General features: G+C 40.3%; 7 protein-coding genes across 13 annotated transcripts in view; 5 read left to right on the forward strand and 2 right to left on the reverse strand.

Annotated features, from left to right (window-relative positions):
- The first annotated feature begins 1,481 nt into the window (after positions 1-1,481).
- LOC100121545 (eukaryotic translation initiation factor 3 subunit C) lies at positions 1,482-5,867 on the forward strand. 2 transcript variants are annotated; one of them, XM_031928604.2, is made up of 12 exons: positions 1,482-1,638; positions 1,993-2,098; positions 2,183-2,315; positions 2,397-2,681; positions 2,762-2,844; positions 2,941-3,476; positions 3,554-3,763; positions 3,838-3,991; positions 4,075-4,570; positions 4,648-5,045; positions 5,117-5,258; positions 5,344-5,867. In XM_031928604.2, exons 2-12 carry the CDS (start codon positions 2,006-2,008, stop codon positions 5,472-5,474), a joined length of 2,661 nt encoding a protein of 886 aa, XP_031784464.1. In that variant the 5' UTR covers positions 1,482-1,638; positions 1,993-2,005; the 3' UTR covers positions 5,475-5,867. The 2 variants fall into 2 exon arrangements, with proteins under 2 accessions (XP_031784464.1, XP_031784467.1); XM_031928607.2 differs by having other exon boundaries at positions 1,550-1,717.
- LOC100121525 (vacuolar protein sorting-associated protein 33B) lies at positions 5,452-8,261 on the reverse strand. Of its 3 annotated transcripts, none has more exons than XM_008211028.4 (8): positions 8,107-8,261; positions 7,997-8,039; positions 7,684-7,930; positions 7,404-7,615; positions 6,832-7,338; positions 6,539-6,769; positions 6,139-6,464; positions 5,452-6,065 (listed from the first exon to the last, which is right to left on the reverse strand). In XM_008211028.4, the coding sequence occupies exons 3-8, from the start codon at positions 7,839-7,841 to the stop codon at positions 5,802-5,804; spliced, it is 1,698 nt and encodes a 565-aa protein (XP_008209250.1). In that variant the 5' UTR covers positions 7,842-7,930; positions 7,997-8,039; positions 8,107-8,261; the 3' UTR covers positions 5,452-5,801. The 3 variants fall into 3 exon arrangements, with proteins under 3 accessions (XP_008209250.1, XP_032454493.1, XP_032454490.1); XM_032598602.1 differs by having other exon boundaries at positions 7,684-7,941; XM_032598599.1 differs by having other exon boundaries at positions 7,991-8,039.
- Positions 8,262-8,312: 51 nt separating this feature from the next.
- Positions 8,313-9,447, forward strand: Lage3 (L antigen family, member 3). Of its 2 annotated transcripts, none has more exons than NM_001161578.1 (3): positions 8,313-8,541; positions 8,630-8,758; positions 8,843-9,447. In NM_001161578.1, the coding sequence occupies exons 1-3, from the start codon at positions 8,525-8,527 to the stop codon at positions 8,967-8,969; spliced, it is 273 nt and encodes a 90-aa protein (NP_001155050.1). In that variant the 5' UTR covers positions 8,313-8,524; the 3' UTR covers positions 8,970-9,447. The 2 variants fall into 2 exon arrangements, with proteins under 2 accessions (NP_001155050.1, NP_001155051.1); NM_001161579.1 differs by having other exon boundaries at positions 8,654-8,758.
- Positions 9,034-9,420, forward strand: Pigp (phosphatidylinositol glycan anchor biosynthesis, class P). The gene has a single exon (NM_001161589.1). The coding sequence runs from the start codon at positions 9,034-9,036 to the stop codon at positions 9,418-9,420; it is 387 nt and encodes a 128-aa protein (NP_001155061.1).
- A 129-nt stretch (positions 9,448-9,576) lies between the features above and the next one.
- Positions 9,577-10,907, forward strand: LOC100120560 (proteasome subunit beta type-6). Its single transcript, XM_001601870.6, has 5 exons — positions 9,577-9,768; positions 9,946-10,013; positions 10,089-10,220; positions 10,288-10,562; positions 10,646-10,907. Exons 1-5 carry the CDS (start codon positions 9,676-9,678, stop codon positions 10,771-10,773), a joined length of 696 nt encoding a protein of 231 aa, XP_001601920.1. The 5' UTR covers positions 9,577-9,675; the 3' UTR covers positions 10,774-10,907.
- A 471-nt stretch (positions 10,908-11,378) lies between these two features.
- LOC100121489 (sodium-coupled monocarboxylate transporter 1) lies at positions 11,379-18,115 on the forward strand. Its single transcript, XM_001605050.6, has 14 exons — positions 11,379-11,555; positions 12,600-13,241; positions 13,476-13,527; positions 14,168-14,235; positions 14,565-14,719; positions 14,804-14,944; positions 15,028-15,136; positions 15,224-15,333; positions 15,575-15,761; positions 15,842-15,928; positions 16,472-16,560; positions 16,638-16,748; positions 17,102-17,303; positions 17,409-18,115. The coding sequence occupies exons 2-14, from the start codon at positions 12,717-12,719 to the stop codon at positions 17,469-17,471; spliced, it is 1,899 nt and encodes a 632-aa protein (XP_001605100.1). The 5' UTR covers positions 11,379-11,555; positions 12,600-12,716; the 3' UTR covers positions 17,472-18,115.
- Positions 17,886-19,078, reverse strand: part of LOC100121470 (fatty acyl-CoA reductase 1) — a 30,026-nt gene continuing 28,833 nt past the window's right edge. For 2 of the 3 annotated variants that reach the window (XM_031928579.1, XM_031928571.1), the window contains exon 8: positions 17,903-18,935. In XM_031928579.1, the coding sequence (XP_031784439.1) occupies positions 18,854-18,935 (82 nt within the window). In that variant the 3' untranslated portion in view covers positions 17,903-18,853. Of the gene's footprint in view, positions 18,936-19,078 lie in introns of all 3 variants that reach the window. The other variant, XM_031928562.2, reaches the window with a different exon arrangement.

Raw genomic sequence — 19,078 nt, forward strand, 5'->3', positions numbered from 1 at the left:
TCGGTCTGAAGTAGAAAGAGAAAAACGTTGCATATACCTTCATCTCCATGTTAGAGTTGTGAATAATAGTGGATCGATACCACCAAATACATGAACGCCGTGAAGCAGAGCATGGTCGTGGAGAAGAATAATGCTGCAGTAAGAAGGCATCGGACAATTCTTCGCCGAAGTTTATAACGTCCACGTGTCTTCCGATGACGAATTTCAAGAGGTCCTTTCCGGTCGTCATTCCCGTTCCCGTGTTCGGGTGTTTGCTACTCGCTCACTTGGCAGATGAAGATCACGTAGACCATGTCGGTGGTTATCGTGTTTATCGGAAACACGAGCAGCAGCAAAGTTGTTATTATATTATGTTATAATTGCGTAACGATTTCTTCTTCGCACGCTAACATAATACCATGCAGACTTGACAAGTGGGAATCGTGTCTGAAGATGATGGTCAGCGGGAAAGTCGGCAGAGTGTAGCATAGACGCAGAAGGTGGCGGGATAGCGGATTCCGAGCTACTTGCTTATCACGTTGCCGCACTTCAGCCAGAACCTCGCCACATCCCTCTCGCCCTCGTCCTTCCCTTCGCTCTCTGCGACTCGTCCATCTTCAACCTCTTCGAAATCAACTGTACGTACGAGTACCGACGACGAAGAGTGGATGCGGCGAAGACTGTCTTCGGGCCAGATGCCGCAGAGCCAGAGTAAGAGCTTGTATACGACTCGAACAACTTACCCGCAGCCATGACTATATACGTCTCTTAATGTACTCGATGCGTTGAGCTGCACTGCAGTGTATGCGATGGTTGAAACGCTGTTGTGTACTTTTTTTTCGTTGCTCGGCATTAGGTATTCCTCGATGATGGACAGCTGACATATGTATGTGAATAATTGAAGAACGCAGCGCAGGGCTTATTGAAGATAATTGTCCGCAGGCGAACTTCCTTGCTAGCTGATAATAAATGCACTTTGTAAAAGAAAATCGCGGTTTCTTTCGAACTTCCCAGAGTAGCGGATTTCCTGTGATTGACGCGCCAAATTATACTTATGTACAAAGTACGCGATCGCGTAATGGATCTTCATTAATATAAAATTCATTAAGAAACTTCGCGATGCCGAAATTGCAGTAATTTAAGCTCGAAATTTTTCGTAGTAGTCGTCGGCTCTCTGGTAATGATCGATGCGTTTAGTATTTATGAAGGAGGAGCGCGAGAAGATGCAAACAAATCGGGCAGTACACGGCAAGACCTGATTTCGAACGCACCGCAATAATGTAATGAAGTTTTTTGATGTCGCGCAGGATAACGTGAAAGAAAATCGGTACACTTTGGCACTTCTAACTTTCTTTCCTTGCAAGTTTTTAACATTCCAATTGCTGCGCGAGCACGCATGATATTTTCAAAAATAACGACACTAGCGACATTGGCATATAAACGAGCGTATTACGTACTCTCGATGCGTCATCTAGTACAATTTATATATATATATTTTTCCCGATTGCGGCTCGTCCCTCTATCAAATTTTTCATGATCGATGGACGTTCCCGCCATTGCAAGCCATTGCGGTGCAGTCCTAACCTCTTTTCGAGTGGATTGTTGGGAGTGGAGGAATCGACACTTTTTGTTTTGGAATATCAAAAATAATTAGTGCGAGTAAGTGGCCGAATTCAGCGTTTCCGGGAAAACTAAATTTTCCTTTACGCTTCAAGTGCTTTACTTCTGCCGGAAAAGTGTACGTTATGGCTATTCTTTGAACAATGTGTTTGACGGCTTAGCCAGCCGAGTTCTTCGGCTTCCCCCTGTACACGTGAACATTGATGTTTTTTTTTTAACGTTGATGTATTATCGAATTTTTTGAAAAAACTTTGCGCTACGTGCTAACAGTCGTGTCGTTGGTTTCGAAATATTTAACGTCGTTGTTTGCGAAAAACGATGCAATGTAGAATATAAGCATCGAAATTTAATTTTTAACAATATTGCTGATTTTGTTCATTATTTTCTATCTAGTTAAGGAGCCAAGATGAGTCGTTTCTTTGCCACTGCTTCGGACTCGGAGTCCGACACCTCCAGTGAGGAGGAGCAGGTTCAGCGCGCACCAGCAGCAGCTTTTACCGTATGTTTTTGACATTGATCCTCGATGGCAAGTAGTGTATGATATCTATAGACAAGCTAATCATTGAATCATTAATGTTTACAGTTCAGCGATGAAGAAGAAGAAACCAAGCGTGTTGTTAGGTCAACCAAAGAGAAGAGATACGAAGAGATCACAAATCTCATCAAGTTGATCAGAAATTACAAGAAAATCAAAGATATGAGCTGCATGCTTAGCAGTATGTACATTTCATTGCTTCAGAGTACTATTATTTTATTACATTATTATAATGCTAAATTTAACATGCGTTTCTTTGTAGCGTTTGAGGACCTGATGAGGGCCTACCAAAAGGCTTTACCTGTCATCTCAAAGGAAGAAAGTGGACAGACTCCACGTTTCTACATACGTTGCTTAGTTGAGATGGAAGATTTTATCAATGAAGTATGGGAAGACAGAGAAGGACGTAAGAATATGTCAAAGAACAACTCCAAATCATTGACATCCCTGCGTCAAAAACTGAGAAAATATAACAAAGACTTTGAAGAAGAAATTGCCAAGTTCCGGGAAAATCCAGACCAAGATGATGATGAAGAAGAAGAGAAGGGTAAATATTTCTACTCTGTTCAGAATTATTTTACATGCTCTTTTGAGTACCTGTACATTCATTTGGAAATTTTCTTTCAGCTGAGCAATCAGATTCTGATGATGGCCGTGCCAATGAATTCAGAAAACAAGAACCCAGTGCACCAGACGCTTCTAAATTCAAGGTACTTGAATATGAATATATATAATCTATAAAAATCGGCATTTTGAGAGTTTAGCCCTTTCTAATTGGATTTTTTCTTTTTTTTTTAAATAAATAGAAAGGTGCTGATGATGATGGAAGTGAGAGCGATTCTGACTGGGGCAGTTCATCCGACAGTGACAGTTCTAGCAGCTCCGACGATGACAAGCCTCAGCACGTTGGTGCCGATTATTTCAGAAAAACTCAGAAGGAAGGAGTCGATGAAGAATCGAAACAAATCAAAAAAGAACACCGCAAAGATCGTAAGAAGGAGGATAGGAAGAAGAAGCGCGAAGAAGACGATGGCGAGGGCGAATGGGAAACCGTCAAGGGAGGAGTTGCCATCCCGTCAGAAAAGCCAAAAATGTTCGCTAAAGATGCCGAGATCAACACCGGTGCAGTGTTGAAAAAATTGAACGAAATTATTGCCGCTCGTGGTAAGAAGAGGACTGACAGACGAGAGCAAATTGAACTGCTGCACGAGCTGCAATCTATTGCTGAAGCTCACAACCTTGGTGCTGCTGTCTCAGTCAAGATAAAGTTCTCCATAGTTTCTTCAATCTTTGATTACAACCCAAAAGTATCTGATGCAATGAAACCAGAATATTGGTCCAAGTAAGAAAACATACTTTTATACGTAACGTAATAAATGGTGCAATAAAGTGAGTAATTATATTTATCCATTTCCCCAGGCTTTTGGAGCGCATCACAGAAATGCTGAACCTTCTTTCGGCTACACCTGATATGACAATTGCGGATTCTATTCCCGAGGACGAAGAAGAGTATGAAAAAGCTCCTTTTAAGTTACACGGTTGTGTCCTTACTCTGGTGGAACGCTTGGATGAGGAATTCACGAAACTCCTTAAGGAATGCGATCCTCACAGCAATGAATATGTAGAGAGGTACGTTAAACAACCTGCTTGTAAATTTATAAATAATAGAATTTGAGTTATTAAATTAAATCGATTTGATTTAGGTTGAAGGATGAGAAACAGGTAACCACTATCATTGACAAAGTCCAGGAGTACTTGGAGAGGAAAGGATCAGTATCAGAATTGTGCCGTATCTACCTCCGCAAGATTGAGCACCTTTATTATAAATTCGATCCTACTGTGCTGAAGCAAAAAGACGTAAGTTTCACAAAATCTCTGTACTGATTAGCTTATCACCTCTATATAGTGAAAGTGTTATATATTATGTCACGATCTCTTAGGGAGAAGTTCCTTCGGACGTTATCACCTCTGTGAAAGTCATGGAAAAGCTTTGTAAATACGTTTACGCTCACGACGATACCAACCGTCTGAGAACAAGAGCCATCCTTTCGCACATTTACCACCACGCTTTGCATGACAACTGGTTCCAAGCCCGTGATCTCATGCTCATGTCTCACTTGCAAGAGGCTATCCAACAATCTGATCCGGCAACTCAGATCCTGTACAATCGTACGATCGCTCATCTTGGTCTCTGTGCATTCCGTCACGCTAACATCAAGGATGCTCACGGCTGCCTTTTGGACTTAATGATGACCGGTAAGGTTAAAGAACTCTTGGCTCAAGGTCTCTTACCCCAGAGGCAACACGAGCGTAGCAAGGAGCAGGAGAAGATCGAGAAGCAGCGCCAGATGCCATTCCACATGCACATCAACAACGAATTGCTCGAATGCGTGTACCTCGTCTCGGCTATGCTCATTGAAATTCCTTACATGGCTGGTAAGTACCTCGAAAGACTGAACATGATATTTCAGATTTGTAACACATCCCGCATGACAATATCACTGTTATTTCAGCTCACGAATTCGACGCCAGAAGGAGAATGATCTCAAAGACCTTTTACCAGCAACTGAGGTCGAGTGAGCGTCAGTCGCTCGTTGGTCCACCCGAATCAATGAGGGAGCACGTTGTTGCCGCAGCTAAGGCTATGCGCAACGGCAACTGGGCCGCTTGCAATAACTTTATCATCAATGAGAAAATGAACGCCAAGGTTTGGGATTTGTTCTATCAGGCCGATAAGGTACGCGCTATGCTGACCAAACTCATCAAAGAGGAGGCTTTGAGGACGTACCTATTCACGTATTCCCACGTTTACGATTCGATATCCATGCCAACACTGGCCGATATGTTCCAACTGGAAAGACCCCTTGTTTATTCCATTATCAGTAAAATGATCATCAATGAGGAACTCATGGTAATTATTCAATTTTGATAATCCTAGTTAGAAACATAGTGAACAGATTCTAATACTCATTTATTTTGCAGGCATCCCTGGATGATCCCACGGAAACGGTCGTAATGCACCGTAGTGAGCCAAGTCGCCTACAATCACTGGCGCTGCAATTGACAGATAAGGTCAATAACTTCGTTGATTCGAATGAGCGCATATTTGAGATGAAGCACCAAGGTAAGTCAAATAGAAAATATTCTTATATTTTCACTATGTTAATTCTTGATAATAATACTATTCAAATGCTCAATTTCATTTGCAGGGAGCTACTTCTCCAGAGGTGGCAATCAAGGTAACTTCCGTGATCGTCAGAATTATAACAGACAGGGACAGGATTGGGGTCGTCAGAGGCGTGATCGTGATCGTAACCGTGAAGAGAACAGGAATTATTGAATTTCATAAGTAAAGGAATTCCACAAGAATAATGACATTGGCGATGAATAAATCAATGTTTTTATTCAATGAAAATGTATTTATTCATTTAATTACAAATTTTACATCCATTATTTTATAAATCTGTTTAATAAAAATATCTTTTTTTCTCTACAGTTAAGTATTAAAAAAATAGCATATTATTTGAATAAAATAAACTAGTTTTTTCTTTAATATAAATTTTTTTCATAAAAAATAAATAAAATTATATATACATTTATACAGCAAAAAATGTACACAATAACGTCATTCTCAGAAGATTTTTGAAATCTTAGCATATATGTCTAATCAGGCGTTCTGTAGACTCTCAATGATTTTAGTACCTGTTAAAATACAGTCTGATGTTAAAACTAACTGAATACCTGCCGATTTTTCTATCAGCCTACAGGCAGATATTTCATTAAAAGTGATTCCCCCAACTACACAAACCACTACTGTTTGGGGATGAATTGGTCCCTGGATGCCACTAAAACTGCATCCAACAGTATTAACTAACTCCTCGAAAGCTTTTGGATCTGTTATTTGTGAATTAACTATGTTTAAAAGCTGAGCCTAGAATAAAATGAATTTTTATCTGAATAGCTAAAACTTTATTTTACACTTTAATTAAGTTATATTAACTTACTATAACTGGTATGTAAGATCCACTAAAAACATAGCTTGGACAGGTAGGTCCTTTTAAATCTATTGGCTTGGATGGATTTGGAAATAGCCTAAGACGTTTGGCATTGGCCATCCATTTACTCGTCCAGTTTGGTAATCTCTTTAGCATATTTTCTGTCTTGATGCTTAATAATCCAGAGCTTTCTAGCTTATGAAACAATGGTATGTGTTGATAACCATGAGCATGCAAATGAGCTTTTTGTAGAGGCAATATCTCATTATTAGTGACTCCATCACTTGCTATTGACAGCAATGAAAATAGTCTGAGGCTCCTGGCAGGATTGTCATCTAGAAAGAAAAGAATATCAAATATTTATGATACATCTTTTTTTTAAACACAAATAAAAAGTAAAATATCTTACCAATATTTCTCAATATATAATCCAAACATTCTGCTCTTCTGTTACACTCAAGTATTGAAGTTTCTATAGAATGTAAATCTTCAAACTTTGAAGCAAGGGCATTGACAGCAGCTTCACAGGCAGAAATATGAAATTCCAGTTGTTGTTTGGTTTTGGTTGTTTTTTGAAGAGTATTCTGAACATAATGTTTCATTTCTGCCAGTTTCATCGACTGCATTGCTTCCTGTTCAGCTAAAGAAAACCAAGCAATATTAATAATATAATATATAATAATAACTTTGATGGTTTATTACATTTGAGAGCCTTGGCTTTAGTGCGCAATGTGGGAAAGGCATCACTAAAATGCTTATCCCTAACTTCTGCATACACTTGGTCTTTAGTAGGATCCAATTTTGTTTGTGAGGTTCCAAGTGTAGCATTTCCTATATTTATGTCAACTACTTCGCTCAATAATCCTAAGTACGTAACTGGGGTAAGAAGAGTTGAAACAAAGTCTTGACTTCTGTCCATCACAATTAATGCTCCAAATTCATCTTTTGGACTAGGAGCTCCTAAAGAGTCATCCATTGAAGCTATCATTTTCAGTAGTTGCTGACTATGCTTGCCCAAAGCTAAGGTGAAATTTGGAGCACCCATAACCATTCGCAGCGTCCATAGGTTTTTAGCCAAAGCTGGAAGTAAACTACTATCTTTATGGTAATATAAATCAGTAAATAATGGCATCTCTAATGATAAGACATTTCCGTCTGTCCTGATAAACTCCCAAGCTAATGGCCGCAAGCTAACCAATCCAGAAAGTCCTAAAAAATAAATTAAAGTATAGTATGAAAAATTATTAGTTTACTCGAGTATTAAAGATGTATACCATTTTCTTCAAGAAGATTGTTTACAGTTATGGGTATGAAGGGAGCTATCAGCATATGATGAGAAAGGCCAGGTGTCTGAGACATTTCAGATCGAATTTGATCAAAGGCATTTTGACATGCTATTAGATCACAGGTAACTAAATAAATCCTTTGAATGTTTGTTGGTTTAAGTCCTTGGGCAAATTTAAATATTTTGTCAACTCCATATTTTCTGAAATGAATCGATTGATAATATATCAAGTTGTCTCAATGATTCAAGTTCAATTTGATGTATCATACTTCAATACTGTTACGCCTACAAATGAATCAAGAATCTTCATCAATTTTTGCTCAATAATCAAATCCTTTTTTCCTGGTATAACATCTAGAATTTCGACTAGCTTCCTTTGACTTATTTGTTGTAGTGCCGCCAAACGATCATCCAGTGTTACATCCATGATTTTACAGGTTGTTTAGAAGACCACTCATCTATTTTTGGCATTAACTATAACCTATTCTTTTTTCATCTCAGTATGTTGACATATATCTGCAGTATAACTAATTAATATTTTATTGACATAGTTTAAAATATATGGTTTATTCGTACCAATACCTTAAATCAGTCAAAAGTAATTCTTCATCGTGATTTGTTAGAACTGAATTAAAAATTTTCTGAATTATTTTTCTACAAATTAAGATAATTAAATACTTAAAACTTAGTACCTCATCAGTATTATTTATTTATTTTTTTAAATAAATTTGTAACAATTACAAATTTTCTACTTTCCTATACCTGTATATATACAGTACAAATATAAATATATAGGAGTGTATATATATTTTTTTATTCCATATATATATATATATATATATATGTCGGGTGAGGTTAGTCGATGGTCTGCTTTATGTACGCATGCGTAGAATTGCGTGTTTGTAATTTGTATTTTTGCAGGTATACATAACCTTAAAAATCGCGTGTTGAGTTTTAAGAATTGAGAGAGAGATGATAACTGAAGAGTGAAGACCGTAAATAGTGTCAAACCAATATTGTTTTGATAAAATATGGTTACTATATTTAGAAAATAAAATGCGAATTATTTGTTTCGTAACATATAGTTGAAGGACGTTTAATAACAGTATCATGAGCGACCTTACTGTGTATCCTTTTGCATTTTACTTATAACAACGTCTGCAATATTCATATTTACTGTAAAAACAAAAATAATTTTCTTAATTTAATTATTAGCGATTTATCTATACCATTTCCTAGTGAAAGAGAGGCTGATGTTGCTTATCAAACACTGAGGGTAGATGCAGAACCTTCAAGAAGTGGTGTAAAGAAAACATTGACATTGGAGTCAAACACCTTAAAAGTGTATGTTGCTTATATAAAGTGGATTATTATTTGCGGAAACATGCTCATTTCTTAATTTATTCTAATTTCAAATCTTTACTGCAGGAACTTTGCTGGATCAGAGGCACGTAAGATAAGAGTAGGACTAACATCCTTTTTCGAAGCTTTGCTACTTATTACTGAAACTATGAAAGAATTCGGACCTCCAGAACCTAAATATGATCACTACTGACGACTATTGAAAAAAAGAAGATACACTGTACTGAAGTATATACTTTTATTTTTAATAAATCAAAATGTCGGAACGTACTCCAGCTCCATATGGTCCTAGATCAGTCTATGGATATGCCATGTACATAGGATCTAACATGTTATTGTTGTTATATCTTGTATGGGCTTTTATACCAGATGAATTTTTACATAAGAAACTGGGACTCACTTACTGGCCATCAAAATATTGGGCAGTAGCTCTTCCAATTTGGATATTGACAGCAATCGCAGTGTTTGCTTTTGCCATTTATCCAGCTATAAATATGACTCTTACTCCAGATATTGATGATATCAGAACAATTACAGATGAATATTGCTTGAAGAAGAAAAAACGTATTCATGGTGGTATACCACCTGTTTCTGATATTCCAATTACAGAAGTTTGTAGAAAGTTATATTTACAAGAAGATTAAATAAAACCTAATTTTTGAAAATTTCATTATCACTTTTTGATTAATTATCCTTTAATTTACTACATTTTTGCTATGATTAATTATTACATTTAAAAAGAGCGCTAAGGCCGCTGAAGAGAAAAAATAAATTCTCGCGCACGCAGGTAGCGCCACCAGTCTTTGCAACTTTTGAAGAGCCGCCGTCAACACAGGAGAGATTTGCCGACGTGATTTTACAGATAAACTATTAGTAATTGTTGAAATAGTCGATAAACAATGGCAAACGTAGCCGGTCCCATGATGGCAGGTGCAAATCCGATGTCGGATTCCTTGGTCCCGGACTGGGCACATGCTGAACACAGTACTGGAGTAAGTTTTCTCTATCTTTAACAGTTGTTGATTTTGAAGGTTAGGATGACAGTGCAAACTTTAAACAGTTTCAAATTGTTTTACAATTCAGTATAAAAAATTAAAGTCTCGAGGAATAAGAACATTTTTCATTTATGATATGCTTAATTACTTATGCAAAATAACCTTTTCCAACAGACTTCAATCATGGCTTGTGAATTCGAAGGTGGTGTTGTCATTGGAGCTGATTCACGCTCCACTACTGGGTACGTACATTGGATTACAATCAATTAGCTTGAAAAATACTGACTTTGTTGACTATTATCAACTTCATATTGCAGAGCTTATGTAGCCAACCGTGTGGCTGACAAACTAACAAAAGTGACCGACTACATCTACTGCTGTCGTTCAGGATCATCGGCAGATACTCAGGCAATCTCAGACATTGTAAACTATCATTTGGGATTTCACAGGTAAGTCGCAGCTTTACATACACAAACCATTTAATCCAGTCTACTAACAACAATTTTCTGCCATCAGAATGGAGTTGGGAATGGAGCCGCGCGTCGAGACAGCAGCAAACGTTTTCAGGGAGCTCTGCTACAACTACCGCGACTCTCTCATGGCTGGAATCCTCGTAGCTGGCTGGGACTCGGTCAAAGGAGGTCAAGTTTACAGCGTGCCTTTGGGAGGCATGTGTCTCCGTCAGCCCATCTCTATTGGTGGCTCAGGCTCCAGCTACGTCTACGGTTACGTCGACGCCAACTACAAGCCCGGCATGACCAAGGATCAAACCATTGAGCTCGTGACCAACAGTAAGCCTCCGCCGTAGCTATAATTTCACAATCAATTCAATAGCGTCTGGGAAACCCGTGTGTACAAAATATTTATTTTGCAGCGCTGGCCCTCGCCATGTCTCGTGACGGAAGCAGCGGTGGTGTCATTAGATTAGGAGTAATCACCGACAAAGGCATCGAGCGCAAAGTGATTCTGGGAAACCAGCTGCCCAAGTTCTACGAGGGATAATTCTGTTTTGGCTTGTTCGTAACGTACGATTGTAACGGGATGTCGATGAGTACACACACATACACCGCGCACTATGTTTAATTCTAATCTATTCTACATTTGATATAAATAAATTAAAGGTACATGAACCAAAAGCAAGCGTGAGTTCTCAGTTACGCAAGCGTTCATCGTCCTTTCGCATATACGACGTATATCGTGCTAAAGGGTCATTCGAGAGAGAAGCATAATTTAGATGATAGCCGCAGAAATCGCTCCAATCCGTTCGAGCACTATCCAGTCTGACCTCTTGGCTGCTCTCGAGTCCTTGTCATCCTTTCTGCATTTCTCTCTGCACTATATATGCAGCGTATACTCGGCGCACTTCTCTCCGGCCAGCGAAGCGAAATAAGGCGGAGAGTCACGAGGAAGGAAAAACAGAGCGACGTCGCACGTGTCCCAATAACGCAAAAAGAGAATGAAAAGAAAAAGCCGGTAACAGTAACACGCGCGGCTGCACGAATTTAGGCCGTATTATCCACTTGGCCGTGCCAAGCGGCCAGGCGATCGTCTCTTTGGGGCTACACTTATGTGCCCATTGTCGCTTTTAACGAGAAAATCGCTCTCGACTCGCACGCGACACCGCAGTGCACGCCGAGATACAGCCTGGTGCGCACCTCCTGCGCTATCGCCGGGTGAACCGTCGTGTGCACGAACGTGTGTGTGCGGCTGAAGCTGTTTTCTCCCGGTCGAAACATAGGAGCGACTGTCGGGTGGTGCAGCTGAGAGGCTTTTTCAATTCGTTGGTAATTTCTGCATTGGTCCGTTTGTCCATTTTTTTTCTAACAGGTGTTGAATAGAGGATTTGTTGTGAAATTGAAATATTGTATTACTGTTAGTTGTTGAAATTAGTTTTGCAAGTTTCGCGAAGATATATTTGAACCATTTCAAGGGAATTGTTAGACTTGTTGAACGAACGATTGAGGATAAACTCATTTTTGATTGAATGACGTGAGCAGGATGTATTGCAAATTGAAATTATATACGTCAGATAAATTGGAGCTGAGAGCGATATCTTTTTGCACGACTGTGCGTTAAGTGAGAGGTAAGGGATAGTAAATTCATAAATTGGTTTGGGTGCGAATTCGTACGGAATGGAGTCGATAATAAAAAAAAAACTAACAAAAATTACGAATAGAAAGAAAATAGAAGATTGCCTCGCTTCGCCTTTAATAAAACAATTATTAACGGGTGCTAATAATTAGCGAAAAAGGAAATTGTTTTGCGATAAAATAAAAATAGAAATAATAATAACAATAATCTATTCTCATTACTGCTCGCCCTGCGTAGATTTTCGTATCAATTTTAATTTGAGTGCGTGAAAACGATATCATTACGTGGATGACAAACATTTTTTAAATTCTTACATATACTTCAGCACAGGTATAAGGTATGTCAAATAAAAAAAATAAAATTACTAAAGGCGTTTTTAAATAATTTTGTATTAAGTTAGTCTATTTTTTCTATTTCATATTCTAATTTGTAAAGAACTATTGCAATCATTGACGTGAAAATCAAGCTTTTATAATATAAGTCAGATCAGTTTCATTTCAATCATATTGATTTATCCTCTTTCGTATAGCATAGGTTTTTTAATTAATTTGAAACCGCATACGATAATCAGCGATCATAATTAATTGGCTTCGTTTAAAAGAAAATCGCCAACGATACAATTCTATCCAGTTTTAGCAGGTCGGCAATTATTCGAAAAATTCGTTTAAAAGGCTAGATACATCTCGCAAGTCAGCGTATTAAACCAATTTCTTCACAAATCTCTTCTTCGCGAGCAGCTCAGCCAAGCCGCACATCACCCATAGCAGCAGCAGCAGCAGCAGCAGCAGCAGCAGCAGCAACATCAGCGGCTGCAGCTCCACAGTCAAACCCCGAGAATATACGTCTGCAAGAAGATGGCCTCGTCGAACATGCCCTCCTCCATCGGCGCGGCCCCGAACGACGAGTCCTTCCCAGCTCTGTCAGCCTCGTCCCCAGGAGTCGGTGGCGCGGACATGCCCAACGTCCAGGACGTGATCTCTTCTCTGCAAAACTTCGGCTGGCCGGACTACTCCATCTTCGTGTCGATGCTGCTGGCCTGCTGCGGCATCGGCGTCTACTTCGGCTTCGTCAAGAAGTCCCACGGAGAAGACGAGTACCTGGTCGGAGGCAGGAACATGAAGACCATACCCGTCAGCATGAGTCTCGTCGCGAGCTTCATTTCGGGAATTTCCCTCCTTGGAACACCTACGGAGATCTACGTTTACGGGACGAGCTATTTCTGCATTGGCTTTGGGGTCATCATGGTTGGCTTCATCATGTCGAATGTCTACCTGCCGGTCTTCCACGATCTCAAGCTGACCAGCACGTACGAGTACCTGGAGAGGAGGTTCGACAAGAAGATTAGGATCCTCGGCTCTCTTCTCTTCGCCATTGGAATCGTAATTCGAAGTTTTATTCTGTACAAATACGTTTTTATTTTGCAAATCGCTTATACAAAAAGGACGCAATATCAATCTGTCGGCACATCACACAAAAGGATTAAATATCAAAGCCGACAGACATCTCGATCGAACCTTTTTTTTAAATTCAATCAACGCGCGGCATTCCACATTGATAGCGTGTATAAATAATAGAGATAAGAGCTGACCGTGAAACTACGCGCCTTATTCCAGATAACCTGGTTGCCAATCGTCATCTACGTCCCGGCGCTCGCCTTCAATCAAGGTACGTGTGTATATCTATACGGGCTATTTGTTCGGAGCAGTGATTCACGCACTGGCTCTATTATTTCGTTGCTGCCGGACCATTATCCTCATTAGCTTTCGGAAAAATCACGACAATGCACTCTCGACACACTACCTACATTACTCGTCTGATTTGTACGCTCGGAGCTGTCCTCGATGAAAGTATCAATTGAAAAAATACGTATTATTGATATTGATCGAATGCAAATTCAATGTATACTCTGAGTCTTATATACGAGTAAATTTGTTTTCGATACTTTAAAAAGCGAAACGAATCGTATCAATAAGCCACGTGTACACCCTCGAGGTGTTGAAAAGTAAAATTGCAAGTATGCAAATTACGCGAGAGGCGTCGGGGGCCAGTAGATAAGGTACGCGGTACCGTCAGACGCCCCGCGGGATTCCCCGTTATACACGTTGCTTCTTATGTAATAATGTGTATACAGTAAATTAATGGCCCTCGCTCGAAATTCGACGAAAGCACGTCTTCCGGCTACTGTAAGTGAATTTACGAAGAGCCAGTGAGAACCAGATGCACAATTGTATTTGTTCTTATTCTTATTCGAATCATCACTCGTTGAGTCGTCGAGTCACGTCTTTCTCTCTGATCTCTTATACAGTTACCGGAGTGAACATCCATGTAGTGACGCCGTTCGTCTGCGTCGTCTGCATCTTCTACACTTGTGTGGTAAGTGCCAAGAGTACAATACGATACACTTATGTAATTTTTAATTTTAAAATAGTCTACTGTTCTCCGAAAAAACCGATACAATTATGGCTACGCGTTTACACTGCTGCGTGACGCTCCAAAGCAAATACAATAAATTTCGTCTAACGGGGAAAAACCTTGGCTCGAGCGTAAAAGTGCCTGTATACACAATTGATGGCTTTGCAAAGAAAATACTAAAATGTCCCAAGAACACAAGTACTTTTTTTAACTATAAAAAACTAGCCAAACATTAAGCGAACAAACTCGTCGAAAAATCCATAATCGCACACGACAACTCTTTGCAACAGGGTGGACTGCGCGCAGTGGTATGGACCGATTTCGTTCAGACTTTCATAATGTTCGGGGCGATGCTTCTGATCGTAATAAAAGGCACCTCGGATCTCGGCGGTCTGTCCGTCGTTATGCGTCGCAATTTCGACTCCGGCCGAATCGAGATTCCCACGTGAGTCGAATGACTGCGTATACGCGCAGTGTTATACCTTTATTGAATTCGAAATGCGTGTATAAAATCCTCTGTTTGAGTCAGTGCCGACTGGAGTCCGCTGACGCGTCATACCATCTGGTCGCTGGTGATCGGCGGCTGCGTGCACTGGCTGCAAATATCCGCCATCAACCAGAACATGATACAGCGCTACCTCTCGCTGCCCACCGTCGCCCACGCCAGAAGGTAGGAGAAACCGTGCATCTTTTTTTTCGTTTTTTTTCTTTTACAAAAGCTTCGAGGATGCGAGAATCTTGACTCGTTTTCAGAGCGCTCTGGACCTTCATAGTCGGCGTCCTTATACTCATCGGCATCTGCGGATACGCGGGTATGCTCGTCTACGCCTGGTACCACGAGTGCGACCCTCTTACCACCAAGGTGTGTAACGTGTAATTTGACGATGACGATTTTCCGACGAACGAAGGCTGTATACTGAGTCGTTGTGTTTTTTCTGCTTCGATGAAGCTCGCGAGTGCCAAGGACCAGCTTCTGCCGCTGCTGATGATGAACATCCTCGGTGACCTGCCAGGACTGCCGGGACTCTTTGTCGCGGGTGTTTTCAGCGCTGCGCTCAGGTATATTCTTATATACATGCAACTTTTCGAGCTCATTTGAGATTCAATTTTTACGAGAAGTGCGTTCTATTTTCGCCGATTTTCGATTCCTCAAAATTGAATTGAAACGAATGGAGCTTTGATAAAAGCGTATAATGACTCATGCGCGACAGCTGCTGTTTACGAGAAGAATAGTAGGAAATACCTACTCGGAATTTCAGTAGGCACAGCGAGCGATAATCGTTATTCCACTCACACGTAGCTCTCTGTCGACGGGTCTGAACTCCATGGCTGCAGTGGTGCTCGAGGACTTCCTCAAGCCTTTCCGCAAGACAGACTTCAGCCCTAAAACCACCGAAATCCTCATGAAGCTCACCGTCCTCGTCCTCGGTGTCATCTGCACTGGCCTAGTCTTCGTCGTCGAGAAGACCGGTACTCACGTACTGCAGGTAATACACATCACCACTATAACCATCCTCAATTCAGAAAGAAAGCCATTGACACGAGGCGTTTCGCAAAAACGTTGCAGCTGACCACGAGTCTGAGCGCGATCACCAGTGGGCCTTCGCTCGGCATCTTCAGTATGGGTATACTGGTGCCTTGGATCAATGCCAACGTAAGTATATAGGCATCACGCGTCTTTCTCTTCCGTACGGAAACGATCCTTGAGCTTTGCTTCCGGTGTTTACATGACTCAGTAGGCTAGTGAGTCACGATGATCATCACCCTCTCAACGCCATCGCGACGATCTGTTAAGAGAACATAGTTGTAGTAGATGTGTCAACAAATTGCCGATAACACGTTGATGCACGCGCGCTACAACTTGTAAATAGATAGTACTGAAGAACTACGCAAGAGCTTGTGTGTGGGTATCGCGAAAACAGTGTTGACTATTTGTGTTGTGTGTCGAACGAAACCGAACAAAATAAAAACGTGGAGTATAGTGGCAAAATATTTGTTCCTCGTGTCTAGCAAAACACGTGTCGCGCGATCAAAAGCTTTTTATAAATAGCGCGACGCGGAGCTAAATACAGTCGAAAATTTCTATTAATAATTCGGGAGCTCGTAGCTATGCTCGGAATTTTCTAAAGTTAGACGCGACGATTTTGATCGAAGCTTGACGTACATATTTGGAGGAGGGATTTGTGAACGGTTGCAGGGTGCACTCGTCGGAGGGCTTTCCGGACTTGCGTTCATGGGATGGATCAGTCTGTCGGCCGAAGCTGCCATAGCCAATGGAAGGATTAGGTAAGGTGATCGACGATTTTTCTCGCGCACTACGAGGACTGTTTCGTTGCACCGACGAGATGATCGAATTGTTACAGGTTTGATGAGAAGCCGGTGAGTACCGAGGGCTGCACCTACAGCTTCCAACATGCGGAAAATCTTCTGCTGATGCTGTCGCCTGAGACTCTTCTGAACGACCCCGAAGAAGGGTGAGTCTCGTTCATTCAGTCTTGATTTTACAATCTTATGCGATACACGCAAGTATTCTGTTCGTATACAAAAAACGCGTTACACAGTTCGACGAACGCAGCAGTTGACTCCCCTCTTTCCTATATATACATATAATCGATGATAACCACTCCAGCAGAAACGATTAATGACAGACGCAACACAATGAGCGATACCATGAAATGTTAACACAAAGTCATTCATTCAATTTGTATCATCTCGATCTCCTCTCGATTCTTCCCTTATTAGTATTTATTGGCCGGCGTCCCTCGCGAAGGTCAGCCTAAATGATTGAGGAGCTTATATGTATCCTCGATTTCTCATCGTTTCTCAGCGAGCCATGGGCAGTCTACCGGCTTAGCTACTTGTGGTACACGGTCGCGGGTACCTTGGTCACCATGAGCATCGGCCTCGTCGTCAGTATAATCTCCTCCGAAAATATAGACAAGCTTGATCCAGCTCTCGTCGCACCGTTTATCCGCAAGTATCTCAGTCGACCACATCAGCAACAGTCGCCGCAGCTTCTCCGAGTCAAGGTGAGTTGCGCGCGATGCCAATTTCGACAGTTGGCGCGTGATTATAGGATTACGTGCACTGGTTTTTAAAAAGGCGAAGATGATGACTGGGTTGTATTTTCGTAGGTGCCGGCTTCTAATGCGGATAAGGCTGGGAACGAGACGTCGGAGCATGCTTCGGCTTTGTAGCGAGAAAGAGGCAAGAGCTGATGTGATGCTGATGCGGTGTGTTAGTCCAAAATTACCTAATGTTCCTTTATTTTCGTGCCATAACGAACGAATCTGTCATATTATAAGTGCGCGTTTACTATGGTTTTATGGTATTAGTACTATGGTTTTTACAAAGATGCGAAGAGAGTGATTGTTCTAAGGGGGGATTATTCGAACGATATTAATGTTTTTTACTCATTAAAATTAGATTTATTAGAATAACAAGAGATTTCATTTTAAACATATACTTCAGTACGTATATTTATAATAATGTTGATATAATTAACGCACGATCATACATGATATAGATATTAAAAATATATAGTTTGTATATCTATTGTTGAACCATCTTTTTTGTGTGCTTAATGAGGATATGGATATACGTATTTTGTCTGTTTTTGTTTTTTTTCTTTGTTTTTGCATAAGTGTAAGAATCATCGTTATTATTGCAATTGACATTTTGCCCCTTTCCACAGGATATGTACGTAGAGTATATATATTTACCTATATGTATAAATATCGCGACAATAATATGTTACACATGTAAAAAATATTGCTCTGTTATTATTATTAATTAAATATACAACAAAGGCACTTGTGTTTATCGGTGCCTAACGAACTAATTTTCAGATCTATGGTCCCTTTTCATTTCCTCGTCAAACTCATCAGTCGTGTATATAATACCATATCGCAATTTTTTTATACTTTTGAAAATTCACTTGCTCGATTCGTGATTTCTCGAACAAAACGTTAACACTCGCTAAATTTTCGTGCGAAATCAACATTTTCTTTCCTCGGCTCTTGAAATGCGTTATATTCAAAATAGCTGTAACTATAAGTATTCATACAACGCTACAGGCTTGTTTAGTGCAAAAGGAGATAAAAATTAGTGTAAAAAATGTCGACTCTTGCATGCGGAATTCGCACGAAATAGTTCACACATACACGGCTTATGAACTACTGGAAAATTTATATGTTTTTCCGTTAAATGAAGAGTATTATAGCATAACATATCGTACTCGCAGAAAAAAAAACATAAATGTTCTATTTACAAGAATAATCGTGGGATCGTTCTTTTGTCGCGATTCACGGAAATACTGCATTATTATATATTACCTCCCAGAATACTAAATCAGAGAATTCAATGATATACATTATATGTAGATTTCTCGTATAGTTGCTTGACTTATACGACTTATTAGACGGACGAATTGTGTGTATGTGATAGCTATATGTCGGAATAAAGAATCGGACGTCTCTCTTTTTCCTTAGTGTATTAACATAATTGCCGGATAAAACTTGCTCAGCCGTCGCCAGGGTCTCAGCAGACGCTCGATTATTCGCAGAAGCATGGCTATCCGTCACCGGGCGCTCGCCCGCGTCACTATTTTCACCAGCACGTACAGGCTGAAGAGTTGGGTGATTCGACGAATCCAGTAGAGCCTGTCGTGGGAATGAAATTTTCATGAATTTTCCTCGTTTCGACAAATCTGTAGTTTATCAATTATTCGCTCGTGAGCGCTCGCCGTTAAAAATGCAGATCTAATTATGCCGATGGAAGTGTATTATCGCGGACGGTAGTATCT

This window comes from Nasonia vitripennis, chromosome 1 (genome assembly GCF_009193385.2).
Source record: "Nasonia vitripennis strain AsymCx chromosome 1, Nvit_psr_1.1, whole genome shotgun sequence".
In the NCBI taxonomy this organism is placed as follows: Eukaryota; Metazoa; Arthropoda; class Insecta; order Hymenoptera; family Pteromalidae; genus Nasonia; species Nasonia vitripennis.

Bases quoted from the DNA above. Each gene is read 5' to 3' on its own strand.
- LOC100121545 (XM_031928604.2), top strand. From the start codon at position 2,006: ATGAGTCGTTTCTTTGCCACTGCTTCGGACTCGGAGTCCGACACCTCC. The intron at 2,099-2,182 runs GTATGTTTTTGA...TAATGTTTACAG, and splicing joins CACCAGCAGCAGCTTTTACC to TTCAGCGATGAAGAAGAAGA. The intron at 3,992-4,074 runs GTAAGTTTCACA...ACGATCTCTTAG, and splicing joins CTGTGCTGAAGCAAAAAGAC to GGAGAAGTTCCTTCGGACGT.
- LOC100121525 (XM_008211028.4), bottom strand. From the start codon at position 7,841: ATGGATGTAACACTGGATGATCGTTTGGCGGCACTACAACAAATAAGT. The intron at 7,616-7,683 runs GTATGATACATC...GATTCATTTCAG, and splicing joins GTAGGCGTAACAGTATTGAA to AAAATATGGAGTTGACAAAA. The intron at 6,066-6,138 runs GTAAGTTAATAT...ATTTTATTCTAG, and splicing joins GATCTTACATACCAGTTATA to GCTCAGCTTTTAAACATAGT.
- Lage3 (NM_001161578.1), top strand. The intron at 8,759-8,842 runs GTATGTTGCTTA...TCTTTACTGCAG, and splicing joins GAGTCAAACACCTTAAAAGT to GAACTTTGCTGGATCAGAGG.
- Pigp (NM_001161589.1), top strand. From the start codon at position 9,034: ATGTCGGAACGTACTCCAGCTCCATATGGTCCTAGATCAGTCTATGGA.
- LOC100120560 (XM_001601870.6), top strand. From the start codon at position 9,676: ATGGCAAACGTAGCCGGTCCCATGATGGCAGGTGCAAATCCGATGTCG. The intron at 9,769-9,945 runs GTAAGTTTTCTC...CTTTTCCAACAG, and splicing joins ATGCTGAACACAGTACTGGA to ACTTCAATCATGGCTTGTGA. The intron at 10,221-10,287 runs GTAAGTCGCAGC...TTCTGCCATCAG, and splicing joins TATCATTTGGGATTTCACAG to AATGGAGTTGGGAATGGAGC.
- LOC100121489 (XM_001605050.6), top strand. From the start codon at position 12,717: ATGGCCTCGTCGAACATGCCCTCCTCCATCGGCGCGGCCCCGAACGAC. The intron at 13,242-13,475 runs GTAATTCGAAGT...GCCTTATTCCAG, and splicing joins TTCTCTTCGCCATTGGAATC to ATAACCTGGTTGCCAATCGT. The intron at 14,945-15,027 runs GTAGGAGAAACC...ACTCGTTTTCAG, and splicing joins ACCGTCGCCCACGCCAGAAG to AGCGCTCTGGACCTTCATAG.